The 15,000-nt window shown below is 43.0% G+C and overlaps 1 protein-coding gene across 1 annotated transcript in view; it reads right to left on the bottom strand.

Annotated features, from left to right (window-relative positions):
- The window catches only part of LOC134187806 (probable serine/threonine-protein kinase roco5), a 26,440-nt gene that overhangs the window by 2,346 nt on the left and 9,094 nt on the right, over window positions 1-15,000 (bottom strand). Inside the window, exons 9-17 of the mRNA XM_062655968.1 lie at window positions 13,588-13,660; window positions 13,416-13,527; window positions 11,993-12,142; window positions 11,831-11,929; window positions 7,703-7,828; window positions 5,878-6,012; window positions 5,733-5,808; window positions 4,648-4,707; window positions 4,538-4,591 (exon numbers count right to left, since the gene is read on the bottom strand). Of these exons, the coding sequence (XP_062511952.1) occupies window positions 4,538-4,591; window positions 4,648-4,707; window positions 5,733-5,808; window positions 5,878-6,012; window positions 7,703-7,828; window positions 11,831-11,929; window positions 11,993-12,142; window positions 13,416-13,527; window positions 13,588-13,660 (885 nt within the window). The remainder of the gene's footprint in view (window positions 1-4,537; window positions 4,592-4,647; window positions 4,708-5,732; window positions 5,809-5,877; window positions 6,013-7,702; window positions 7,829-11,830; window positions 11,930-11,992; window positions 12,143-13,415; window positions 13,528-13,587; window positions 13,661-15,000) is intronic.

Genomic DNA, 15,000 nt, shown 5'->3' with positions numbered 1-15,000 from the left:
ACACATACACACACACACACACACACACACACACACACACACACACACACACACAAACACACACACACACACACACACACACACACACACACACACACACACGCACACACACACGACACAGCTCTCTTTGTATAGCCTGTGAAGATAGAGAACAGCTGATCATGAAGATATGTGGACATAACAAATGGGAGTTTGGCATTACTAAGTTTGGTACATGCATGCCCTGTGTCTATACCCGTGCCTTCTTGGTAAGTAATATGATTGTGGTAAGATAGCCAGATGATTTTATTTCAATTCTAATAACAACAGATGTCCCATTCATGACTCACTTGCGTACGTCCACGCTTGTAGAGAATACAGTCGATCCTCCGTTAGAGCAAAACCCAGGCATGAAATGGGTAGTTTCAACCGGCGGGAAATCAACCATCTCTCGTGGCATGTGCATGGGGATCGTAAATGTCAAAATTCGAAGTTGTTGTAATGAGATTTCACATGGGGGTCGACTCCTCGAGAGGGAACCCACTGTGGCTTTATAATTAATGTGTATAGAATATTTCCAGTCTGGATCTGCTACTGATTCTGCCGTATCCTGTAGCATTAAGTTTAGCTTCCCATTTCTAGAGGTCACGTTATGCCCCTGCATGACACAACCCTTTGCAACCGTTTGCTTCGGACGTTTACCTTAATTAACGGAGAAATAGAGCATTGAAATTACCTGTGTGGGCATGCTTAGCACCCATATGTGTAACTCTGATTGCTGGTTAGCAAGGAAGACCAATACCTGTGCACTTTTCAAGATAAGGGTTGTGAGACATACTGTAAATCCATAAATTTTCGTATTGTTCCTACAACTCCTATATCAGGGGTGTCAAAGGTTTTGAGAACTGTTGCTCAAGATCTAGCAAGTTCTGGCGACAGAATAGACATTGGTGCTAAATGGCTAATTCAATTAAGCAAGTACTAATCCGGGCTTTGTTCAGGTCATGTGATCAGACCAACGCAACACTTCTATTTGGATATCTTTTAATACACAGACACACACACACAGACACAGACACACACACACACACACACACACACACACACACACACACACACACACACACACACACACAGACACACACACACACAGACACACACACACACACACACACACACACACACACACACACACACACACACAGACGCACACACACACACACACACACACACACACACACACACACACACACACACACACACACACACACACACACACACACACACACACACACACACACACACACACACACACACACACACACACACACACACACACAGAGTTCACAAAAGGAAACTTATAAACAGATCTCTCCAAGACCAATCAATGGCCATGCATGCAGTTTCATATGACATTCTACTATGAAGTTCATTTTCTCTGGGGGCTAGTGTACAAAATGTCTCTCACATTCACTAATTTAGCTCAGCTGTTGCACCTAGCCTTGTCCCCAGACTCACATGAGCCTGGGGATGAGGCTACCGACACCTTACTTTAGCACAGAACATGTGCAGGAAACTGCATGGCTTCTGGATAGATCAACTAATAGCACGCATAACATGTCCAACAATTGGTTCCTCGCACACTAAAAGTCCATTGTGCCAAAGTACTACTCATAGATAGACTGGATTATATTTTGTTGACATGGCCAGACTGTTATCAGCAGGTCTAGCCATGCCAAGACTACTACTGGAGTCAGGAGTCTACTGGCAACGGTTGCCTGCCGCCGAAAGATGAGCTGGAGCTAGTCTGAGTCACTTCAAAGTTCTATACGTCTGTCACCTAAAGTTCACGTCTTTGTCAATAAAATGAAAAGTCTGTCGTCAATTTTGGCAACACGGCGACGACTTACGTCGGGTTCACAGTTCCATGCTAGAACGAGGGTCCTGCGAGCATCCTGGCCGCTGACGATGATCAAGCGTCAGCATCACACTGTGAACATGTCAGCGTCCGCGACACTCGCAGGACACTCTCCTAGCGTCCACAACGCTGGAATAGAGAAAAGTTCTAATCAAGTGTCCCAGCCGGAAGTGACCTAGGGTCCAATGACATCACGTGCTCATTTTCAACCAATCAAAAGTCAGTCAGAGCAACTGAACGTATCCAGGATATTCTATTTGTTCACAAGGCATCGATGGAAGTTTTCATTGAGTGTGTGCGTGGTTTTCCCTGCGTTTGGCAAAGGACCTAAGGATAAAAGAAAATGCTTGAGACTACGGCACAGCAGCAACAAAAGCAAAACGTCGTCTTCCATGTCTGTCGCATTGTACACACGTGGTTACTTTGCAGCGCCAGACTACTCTCGCAGTGTGTTCGTTGTGCGATGGACGCTCGTCAGGTGCAATAATGTGTGAATGATACAGCGCCAGCGTCTTCGCTGACGCTCGTGTGAGCGTCCAGTACGTTCGCAGGATGCTGTGCCAGCATCGTACTGTGAACCAGGTTTTAGACACCCCTGTTAAAGACACCCCTGTTAAATGTACTAATCTAAAATGCATACAAACATTTTTCTTGGATGGCAAACTGTTATTAGAAATCACCACTAGCATGATGTACCACAACACAACATGCACCTGTACAATACACTGGTTTTACGACAAAAACCAAAATGAACCTTTCTATGTACAACATGTCCAGTTTGCAATGCCATGATGTCACTCAACTCACACTGTTTCTGAAAGTACTCTGACAGACATTTAGCAATGGCATAACAGAAGATGAACCAGACAGTTGATGTTCCAGAGCAAGTTGTGATTTATTGACTAGTAATTGAAGCTGTGCTTACACCGTTGCTTCTACAGCTATGAGCCTTCAAAGTCCTGAACACCACGTGTACACTAAGTGCATGGAGTAGTTGTCGCGAAGAATCATGAATATACACGCTGTTTTCTTTCTAGACGTGCTACCTGTAAATGCATCTAAAATCCTACACAGCGACTGTTGTTTCGCGTGACCGCAAAGTCCGTAAATAGTCTCTAAAGAGTCATCATCTACGGGTCATAAAATCGCTCATGGCTACGTAATGTTAGATTCCCGTATAAATGTTGTAAAACCAAGAAAGCGATCGATTTTGGGTCAGCAGTTGCAGACAGGTGAGTTCTGTTGTTTATTTCCAACAGGTCCTAGCCATCGCAAACATGATTTACACTGCTCTCGTAATAAAACTCTCTCAAGGAAGTTTCGCGCCTACGATTGGCTATTTGTGTATTGTCTCTGGTTGCCACGTATGACCTAAAGGAATTAATGCTTCGTGATTGGGCCACACTAAGGAGGCGTGGCACATTCCTGTAGCATGACAGACATAACCAGCCAGCCAGCTAGCCAGCCACATAGTTACCAGACCGGAAGTCGGTTCAGCCCTATATGTTTAGAGTACGCTACTCGCCAAGTCTTGTGACTTTTACAAAGTCCCTCTTCTTATAGGCTCATAGCTGAACTAAAACAAACTGGGACCCCAAACTCATCACGCAAGTATCGACTGTGTCAATGCCACTGTGGAGCCTCAAAACGAGACCCTTCTTAGATTAGTTCATAGATCATGTCTTGATGCATTCTGGGTATGCTAGGAACACTTGGTACAGTTAAACCTAAAGTAGTTACTTCCAAACAAGTCAGGGTTCTGCTTACGGTGGTCGGAGGTGGTCAGGCACGACCATCACTCAACAAACACTGACCATCAGTCTGCATGTTGCAATCACCACTAAACATTTTAGCTAATGTTTACTTGCTCCAAGCTAATGAGCATTGGAAGGTGAGCAGTTTGTTGAAAGGCGAGAAAGGTGAGCACTTTTTACTTTGTTCACACAGTGACACATTGGCAGACCAGCCCTGATACGATACAATCTATACTATAATCTATTGTTCAGGGCACTAAGGTGGTAGTGGTGTGAGATCCAACACAGCAGTCTGCATGAGCAATGAGCAAGGCAATATCCTAGGCACCCAGTGATAGAGCCTATCAAAGTCGTCTTCAGTGGCTTTACTAGACAGAAGCACTGGCTGTTCAAAACCTGCAGCTGGTGCATGGATGGCAAACGTCTAGCCATGCCATAGTATGAACACAAAACTAAGCAACATAGTTGTAGTTCCCCAACTGTTCATAGAAGTTGCAGTTTTCTTAGTCTGCTCTTTCATGCACCATCCATCGTGCGATACGTTCTGTTTGGCACTTTCTTGTCTGTCTTGTGACAAGGATTAATTGTCTGGGAGTTTGCTCTACTTCTTTCTGTATATGAAATAAACCACACCCTTAATGCAGCCAATACCTGACCACCACTCCGAAAATCCTGGGCAGAACACTGAACGAGGACAGAGAGTAACTCTTTGTGCTACATACGGGAAATCGTCTGAACAACTCGTGGCCCATTCTCTGCTTCTGTGACTGGCTGGACCGTAAGCTTCCTGAAGAAAGACACTAGGCCTTGTATCTTTCTTTCAGCAAGTTTTAGTATTTGGTGAGAGTGTCCCTTTAAGCCACCCGCAATGCTGTACACATCTTACCGTATCATCAATGTTCTCGTAAGTTTTAGACCTCAGTTTTTGAGTCAATTCGTTCTGTAAATAAGAGATGGTGTTACAAGAGTATACAGTTCTGGTTCTGAGACACATACTTGCAACTCAGAGTCGACGTTCTCGTAACCGTCTGTGTCCAAGTCTCCGGCCAGTGCAGTCTGGGAGTAAGAGATACCAGTCAATTGTAGAGACAACACACACACACACACACACACACACCACACACACACACACACACACACACACACACACACACACACACACACACACACACACACACACACACACACACACACACACACACACACACACACACACACACACACACACACACACACACACACACACACACACACACACACACACACACACACACACACACACACACACACACACACACACACACACACACACACACACACACACACACACACACACACACACACACACACACACACACACACACACACACACACACACACACACACACACACACACACACACACACACACACACACACACACACACACACACACACACACACACACACACACACACACACACACACACACACACACACACACACACACACACACACACACACACACACACACACACACACACACACACACACACACACACACACACACACACACACACACACACACACACACACACACACACACACACACACACACACACACACACACACACACACACACACACACACACACACACACACACACACACACACACACACACACACACACACACACACACACACACACACACACACACACACACACACACACACACACACACACACACACACACACACACACACACACACACACACACACACACACACACACACACACACACACACACACACACACACACACACACACACACACACACACACACACACACACACACACACACACACACACACACACACACACACACACACACACACACACACACACACACACACACACACACACACACACACACACACACACACACAAACACACACACAAACACACACACACACACACACACACACACACACACACACACACACACACACACACAAACTTCGTCAAATACACTAGCACAAGTATGTAACAGAGCCGTAAGAATAGACTGATTCTGTTGCAGAACACCAAACATAAGAACGAACCATCTGAGAGATAAGCCAGCTAAAATCGGGTCGATCTTCTGCACATTCCCTCCAACACTCCGATATGATACGATGTCTGAGGGAAGAGACACAAATGCCTAACCAAACTCGACACAAATTGACCAAAACACAACAGAAACATTACACTTCAGGAGGACACCCGTCAGAACATTCTAGTCTTGTTCCACGTCGTAATTCGTGTAGCATGTGTCTGTTCTGAATATGAGGATATGGCAACAATCCATCAGAGAAAATCTCCCATACAACTATACCATAGCCCCTACAACATATTAATCAAATTTTAATGTTTGATCAGTGTTACTAATAATTAATAATTAATTAATTAATAAATAATTTAATTAATAAATTTTCATTAAATTAAATAAATAATTTAATAAATACATAAATAATATTAATTTAATCAATAAATTATAAATAACTAATGATTTTGTAAATAATGTCATAACAACGTTATTGATATCAATAGCTTTAACTACAACAATACTGGCAACACACTGCTACAACAATTCTGATTAAAAGAAACTTTGGGTGTGTTCCAATACTATTTCTAGAACTGGAATTGTAGGGGGGGGGGGGGGGAGCAAAGTTCTATAGCGTTCAATTGGTAGTTCTAGCAGTTCTGCCTAGCGAGCTGGAATTGTTAGAACTGTCATGCCCTATATGCAAAATTCCCGGAGGTTGATGAAGTGAAATGACAGGTACAGATGCTGAGGCCGTTGTGGACCTTCTTGTTTGTTATAATGAACACTTGTGGCAACCATCGCCTTGTCAAACACCAGAAGAATGACATTTGGAACTGATTACAGTGACCTTCTTGGCGCAGCAGCTCCAAAATACCGAAAGCAAAAGCACTGCTGATGTTCGAACAGACTACAACAACTGGAGTAGAAACATCATGCTACTTCGTATTGACATTTACTGGAAGTATGAGCCTTTGCGCATGCTCAACTTGCTGACAGTTCTAAGCGTTCGTTTGCTAGCAAGAGTTCCAACAGTTCTGGCAGTTCCAGTTCTAGAACTGAAACTAGTATTCGAACGCACCCTATGTCAAGTAAAAAGACCAACAAGAAAACGACTTAGTGAGTGAGCTCAAGACGAGCCTCACTCTGCACAGTGTCCATCATGTCTAATTTGAGTGGACAATGTAGTTTTGATGTTGTGAATTGAACACACAGAATTGCCGATGTAATAGGGCAACACTTAGTCTGCATCTAATTATAGACATCGTTTGTGCATAAGAGGTATTTTGATTGTTTGAAATTATGTTAGCTACATTTACTATATGAGCGTGGTCAGGTACGCAATATGAGCCAGTTACAGCGCTTGCACAGGTCACGTGGAGGTAGAATATAACCGATAATCCCCCCCCCCCACTGTCATAGCAACAGAATATACCCTGGGTATATTGTAGAGTAAACATCAGGCTGGAATACAATAGACTAAATGCGTTTAGTCTATTAGCATGTTTCCCTTATACAAACTTTCACAAGCCATTAGCTACCAAACATAACACAACACAGTTAGGGCAGTCACATAACACCTATTACATCTACTTATGATGTAGATGCTTGGAAAATGTGGTAGCTTCGTTGCACATCTCTCCAGTTGAATAAAATAGTGGAGTGAAGCTTCCTCCTTCAATATCTCTAGCTCTTTCAATTCAACAAAAATAAACAACTAAAAAACAGTAACTAATAATTTAATAAATAAATAATTAAATAAAATTTTAATTAAGTAATAATTTAATTAGGTAATAATTAACTAATAATTTAATTAATAAATAAATAAATAAAATTTTAATTAATAAATAATAATTAATTCCTCAAATAATACTTAATACTTAATTAATTAAAACATACTATATTGCCAATTATTTTAAATAATTTTATTTTTAAACTAAAATTTTGTATTATAAATAATTTCCAATGTTTCCATTTCTAGTTGATTACCAAACATCCGTTTTTGTCGTAAATACAAATGTTTCCAGTGATTCTATTGCCATCCACTTTGCTGGCAGTCGAACTTCCTTGTGAGGATCGAAATGAATTTGATACACTTCTGACGAATACAAGTCGCTACAGTAAATCAGATACAAAAATTATGTTCACACCTCTGATGTGCCGTTGATAATCAACTACATAAAATGCTGATAATGAATAAAGATGAGTTAGTAAAGACAAGCTACTGATCTATACACCTCTAGATGCATGTGATTTCGCTGCGACCCTGAGCAAAGATCTTAGATGCTACCACACTCATAAGTGACTTCCTCACAACAGAGCTAAACATGCCGCACACTATACATAGACAGGTAGGCAGATGAGCAGGCATAGCCACGTACCAGACCCTCTTGTGCTATCGTGCCTGGTTAGGACACCACAGTGCCGGAAAGGGTAGACAGACAGACAGACAGACAGACAGACAGACAAGAAACAGACAGACAGATAAAGAACAGGCAGAGAGGACTGACCGACTAACAGAGAGACAGACAAACTAGTCTCACAAACTAGTCTCGAGTAGCCAGACCTAAGCCTGCCCTCAACATTCCAATGAACTAGAGACCCTATAAATGTTATAAAGAGGCAAGATAATATTAGCACTTCTCGTGCAAAGTGGGTGGTGCTGGGTGTTTATAGGATGCAATCATCGATGCTATCAAACTCTAGGCAAGCCACGAAATAACGTTTCATGGCCTTATCGTTGAACATCCATCGCGAGGTGAGTTCTAGTCGCGAAATGCCGTAGAAATGCCGTGGTTGTGATGAGCACGTACGTGTTCAGCTAGTAAGTAGGCTAGTCCACGGAGAAGCTAGACGCTAGGCTGTATGGCAAGGCGATCATCTCATATTCTCAGGAAATTCACGTAGTTGTCAAGAGTTCACCGGAAACACGTCCAACACAACAACTGACAGCGACTGTGCAGTGCACGATATTGCCTCGCTGTAAGTAGTACTTCGCCACACAGCTTTGCGTCTAGCTTCTTACTAGACTAGACTATTTACTAGATAGCCGAACACGTATGTGCTCATCACCACATGCACTGGTGAAAGTGAAACTGAATGACTGCAAAGGGCGCGTGTACAAACCATTCGATGAAATTTTGCGACAAGAACTCACCTCGCTATTAATAGCTGTTCAACAGTACAGGCCATGAAACGTTATTCGTGGCTTGCCTTGAGTCAAAGATAGCTAGTCTCACGTAGCCAGACCCAGCACCCAGACACCCAGCATGCAACTACTGGCATGAGAAGTGGTAATATTATCTTGCCTCCTTATAACATTTATAGGGTCTTTAGTTCGCCGGAATTTGGCAATGCAGCAACATGGTAACGTCAAAAGAACCTCACCAGACCCTTTCTCCCGTGCAGCATAAAGGTGGGGTAAGGGTCTGGCTACACGAGACTATAGACAAACAGACACAACAGACTGACAGACAGACAGACAGATCACTTATTCTCATACAGATTCCACTTGTACATATGCTAGTATTTTAAAATACAAACCAGTCCTTGAAAACAGACAGACAGACACAGACAGACTCACAGATAATATATGTGGCCAGTCTGGGGTTGCTAGACACAAGTTTTAGAGTTATTTAGTTTAGAGTCATGATTTAGATCTAAGCTAAATAAGCTTGTGTCTAGCGGCCCCAGACTGGCCACATATATACTATCTGTCAGTCTGTTTGTTTGTCGGTCCTAGAGTTTTTTGACAGACAGACAAACAGACAGACAGTTGAACAAACAGAAGAACAGACATACATACATACTGTACATACATACATACATAGACATACATACATACATACATAGACATACATACATACATAGATACATACGTACATACACAGACATACATACATACACAAACATACATACATACATACACAGGGTTCTCGCTATAGCGTGGCAGTGTGGCACACAGCCACACTCCAGTAACGATACATAGGAGTACAAAGTCTTACAGCTAAGGAATGTTTGAGAATTCCATACAACTGAACACGATACTAAAGGTGACAATAGCCACAAATCCAGGCTCTTGCAAAATAACATGGGATGACAGCCTCATTCCAAACGTACGCACAAGTGTTGATTGCAGGCCTGGATGCATTGCCTATGATTCTAGTTCCGAATGCCCTTCCAGTGACCCGGAAAGCACACCTCTTTAGGCTCTTGCCCGGTAAGTAGCACCTAGAATCTACTCTAGACTAGTCATGGCTTCATGCGAAGCAACAGCATTGGTCCACGTCAATCAACACCTGACGACAGACTCTCTGTAGTTTTGCATTGCGCATGCGCAACCTATAAACATAACTAAGAAGGGCTTACTGGCGATCAAAGTTGATTTCTTTGCCAGAGCACTTGAACGTATGTTACACACAGTAGCTTCAACGCAAAGTCTACTTCACTTGAGATCGGCTCCAGTGCACATGTCTGACTGTAAAGAGCAGACTGCATGCGTCGTGAACATGCCCATCCTCCCACACTCCCAAAAATCTCTAGCGAGAACTCTGCATACATACTTAGACATGGTAATTGCTACAGATGAAAGCCGTCTCTCTTTCTCAACATCAGTTGTTTCATTTCTACGTTCGTGGCCTCAGAGATGACTCTTGAGACCAGCTTTCAACTGCATTGGCATCAAGCATATGTGACATATGAACTCTCTTGCTTTGATTGGATTGATTGGATTGGAATGCTTTATACCTTTCTTGTGTACTAGCATATGCCACTTCAGCCCAGACGCCGATTTGCAGGTTTTCTTGCAAACTACACTGGAGTTGTTGCCTGGATGGTGAGATAGGATGGCATCATTAGCTTTCTTCTGATTGTTCTCATGGGCCTTAGAGGAACATTTCGGTCACATGCACTAGTACATTGCGCCCCTCAAACACCTAAGTGACCTTTGATTGTTGGTAACCAACAATCAAATTGAGACATTTGACGCAATTGCAGAACGAGAGATGCTTACCGATGCTTTTAACTGATTAAAAGATAAATTGTATCCGACCTGTTTGTAACTTTTTCAATCGGGACTCCAACTTCTAGAATATCTACACTAGATTGCAGTTTGCAAAGTTTACTGTTTGGTTCAGTAGCTGAAACACGTATGCACAACTTACTCATACAGTACTTATCAGGCGGGCAACGCTTTTGTATTGTGATGCTGAAGAGGGTTTTCTCGCCATCATGTCTAACATCATGTGACATTGACAGCATGTCCATGATTCCGCGGAAGCGCGGTGAATGCCGAAACAAATCCAGACGGCGAAACAGATCGGGACGGCGATACAACTTGCCTCCTTATCCTTCTATTAGTGTGTATGTGCGACAGACCACGAATGAACAACTGTTTACCACACACCAAAGGGGGCCCTGTCGCAAAAGCTGGACTCAACTGTAACTTTGTGTTGCAGTTCTTGTCACTTCCATCAGCGCATGCAGATTGCTCTTTTGCCGCAAATGTACGTTAGCGCATATCTCTGAATGTTACATTAACGCAAACCTCCAAAATATCTCTCTAAGATGGTTTACATGACTTGCCTTCGACAAGAGCACACGCTCACACACATCACACTTCCACGATAGCTTGTTGGTTGGCAAGTCTAGCAGAAAACCTTTCGAAGACCACGTTTGAACTTAGCATTCTTGACCCGTTCATCTTCAAAAATTGCTGCATCCTTCCTTAGTTAATTAATGGACTTCCTCCAATCTGCACGACTGAAAGCCTGTTCCTCCCATTCTTGCACATCTAAGTGTAGTACCTTCATGTTTTCCCTTAGATTGTGGTTAAACCTTTTTTTCTGGGCTTACATTGTGGGCGCTTTCCTGTCATCAGCTCTCATAGAACAGTTGTTTAGGGAGTCAGCTATCATATGTATACTTAGACATACACACATACATACATATGAGAGATACATACATACATAGACAGCATACATTGCAACCACATCCACACAACATTGCTATACCAACAACATACGTATGTCTTGCTACTAAAGCACCGATATCATTCATAGTAACACACCAATCATCACAACTAGACGAGACTCGACAAGTCACACCACCACAACTGACCGTGAAAGACCAAAGTCGGTTATCTTTGCAATCAATTCACCACCTTCTTCTTCATTAACCAGAACGTTTCTTGCGGCAAGATCACGATGTACAAAGTTCCTGAAAGATACACACAGACATCAGTGTTGCTGATGAACACGTGAATATCAATGATTCTTTCACTTTTCTGCTGCAAGGTAGTGCATTCCCTCTGCTACTTGTTTGGCAAGAGACAACTTGACTTCTGTTGACAATTCGGTCCCCCTTCGTCGCATGAAGTTTAGGAGGTCTCCACAATTCATGTAGTTGGACAACAACATGACGGGCTCTTCACTACGTAAATGCAGTAAAATAAATTACACACACACACACACACACACACACACACACACACACACACACACACACACACACACACACACACACACACACACACACACACACACACACACACACACACACACACACACACACCATCTTAAAAGCAAACCTTGTTGCATTACATACTTCAATAGCTGTGTGTGTGTGTGTGTGTGTGTGTGTGTGTGTGTGTGTGTGTGTGTGTGTGTGTGTGTGTGTGTGTGTGTGTTCATTGCAATGGTCTAGTCACATTACAATTCTGAAATCAGATCAATGTTCAAGATGCCTGAAACTCTACAAGATATAGTTTCATCTCAGAGGTCAAGGTGGCTTGGTCATACGGCACGAACTACAGATGATAGTATGCCTAAGAAACTCTTGCTTGGCTGGTTACGAAACAAACATTACGTTGGCATGACAAATAGAAAGCTGACATGAGCCGTTTCAATATCAATGAAACGCGTTGGTTTCAAGTTGCTCAATGTCACACGGTTCGAAACAGCTTTTGCATTTTATCTAAACATACTATAACTGTTTCCATGAATGCCAGCGTGCAATGCAAGGATCCCTTTACAGCTGCAGAGTCTGCAATAGATCATTCACAAGAACTCAAAATGGTGAAACATAGAAGTGATGCCATTCGTTGTAATAGATGCAGAAAGAAATAAGACAACATGTTATGATGTAATCAGGCTGTTAACAAACGGCAAGCATCATCAATAGATGGCCAGCTTTAAGGTTCAAGATGTGTGTGTAAAGGTGTCTATGTCAGAGTGTGTGTGTGTGTGTGTGTGTGTGTGTGTGTGTGTGTGTGTGTGTGTGTGTGTGTGTGTGTGTGTGTCTAAATGTCCGTGTGTGTGTGTGTGTGTGTGTGTGTGTGTGTGTGTGTGTGTGTGTGTGTGTGTGTGTGTGTGTGTGTGTCTAAATGTCCGTGTGTGTGTGTGTGTGTGTGTGTGTGTGTGTGTGTGTGTGTAAATGTCCGTGTGTGTGTGTGTGTGTGTGTGTGAGTGTGTTTGTGTGTGTGTGTGTGTGTGTGTGTGTGTGTGTGTGTGTGTGTGTGTGTGTGTGTGAATGTCCGTGTGTGTGTGTGTGTGTGTGTGAGTGTGTTTGTGTGTGTGTGTGTGTGTGTGTGTGTGTGTGTGTGTGTGTGTGTGTGTGTGTGTGTGTGTGTGTGTGTGTGTGTGTGTGTGTGTGGGTGTGTGTGTGTGTGTGTGTGTGTGTGTGCATACATGTCTGTCACAAATACCTGATGCACACAGCGACTAGACCAATCACATTCGGATGATCAAACTTCGCCATGACCAACGCCTCCTTCAAAAACTCCTCCACTTGCACATAACTACGTTCGCTAATCTCACCTATCAAAACCAACAGCTCAACACAACCACATCAATCCACCTCCCAACAATACCCACAACCTTTCAAAACCTTCACTGCCACAACAATAGGATCACTGTGACCAGGAACATGCCGGGCTACAGCCTTAAAAACCTAGTCAACACAAACACAATTAAGAAATGCACAACGATCCATGGATTACGTTTAAGGCTGCTTTACAATATACACTGAAGACGCTCGTGAAGATGCTAAGGCCATACAAACTACATATATTGTTTCGCGTCAGAGCCTGCATCACTCACAAACCTCCCGTATGCCCCATCTCTCCCCTACTCTCTGTTCGCGTTGACTTTGCACTGGAAGTGACTAATGATGCAGTTGTATTTGTTTACCACACTCAGATGTTCAGTGATATCCCATTAACTGTACAATTTAGAGGTCATACTAGTAATTGAAGCTGTGTTTACACCGTAGCTTCTATAGCTATGAGCCTTCAAAGTCCTGAACACCACGTACGCTAGGAGGAGTAGCTGTCGCGAAGAATTATGAATATACACGCTATTTTCTTTCAAGACGTGCTACCTGTAGAATGTATTTAAAATCCTACATAACGACTGTCGTTTCGCGTAACCGCAAAGTCCGTAAATATTCTGTAGTCGTAAGTAGAGTCATCGTATACAGGACATAAAATCTCTCTTGGTTACGTAACGTTAGATTCCTGTATTAATATCGTAAAACCAAGAAAGCAATCGATTTTGGGTCAGCAGTTGCAGACAGATGAGTTCTGTTGTTTATGTCCTACAGGTCCTAGCAATCGCAAACATGAATTACAGTGTTCTGGTGAGAAAACTCTCTCAAGAAAGTTTTGCGCCTACGGTTGACTGTTTGTCTATTGTCTGATTGCCACGTACGACATAAAGGAATTAATGCTTCGTGATTGGGCCACACTAAGGAGGCATGGCACATTCCTGTAGCGTGACAGACATAACCAGCCAGCCAGCCAGACACATAGTCCCCTGACCGGAAGTCGGTTTAGCCCTATACGTTTAGAGTATGCTACTCGCCGAGTCTCGTGACTTTTACAACGTCCCTTTTCTTATAGGCTCATAGCTGAATTATTAGGTAACAGTAGAGGAAGTCGCAGGCTATCAAAACGAGAAGAGGAGTCAGAAATACCAAGCAGCTACTTGCGAAACAAGAGCAACTGTGAGTTGATGTCAAGGCAGAGGATCGTTTAGTGACCTTGCTAATTGGCTACTTCCTCTATTAGCAGCATTCTTGTTGTAAGACGGTTAGACCATACCTCCTTAATGAGGTAAAAACCCTAACGACTCTTGATACACAAAAGTCTTACCAAAACCGCCTGTGTAATACACACGCCGCCGTTAGCCTAACTATAAAAAAATCCAGGAGCTCACGGTTTCGAACGATACAAGATCGTCACCATCTGCTCTACTGCACAGAAGTTATTATAGATTTTCAAAGCGCAAGAC

Source organism: Corticium candelabrum, chromosome 12, assembly GCF_963422355.1.
Source record: "Corticium candelabrum chromosome 12, ooCorCand1.1, whole genome shotgun sequence".
Classification (NCBI taxonomy): Eukaryota; Metazoa; Porifera; class Homoscleromorpha; order Homosclerophorida; family Plakinidae; genus Corticium; species Corticium candelabrum.
This window is presented reverse-complemented; position numbering and strand designations above follow the sequence as displayed.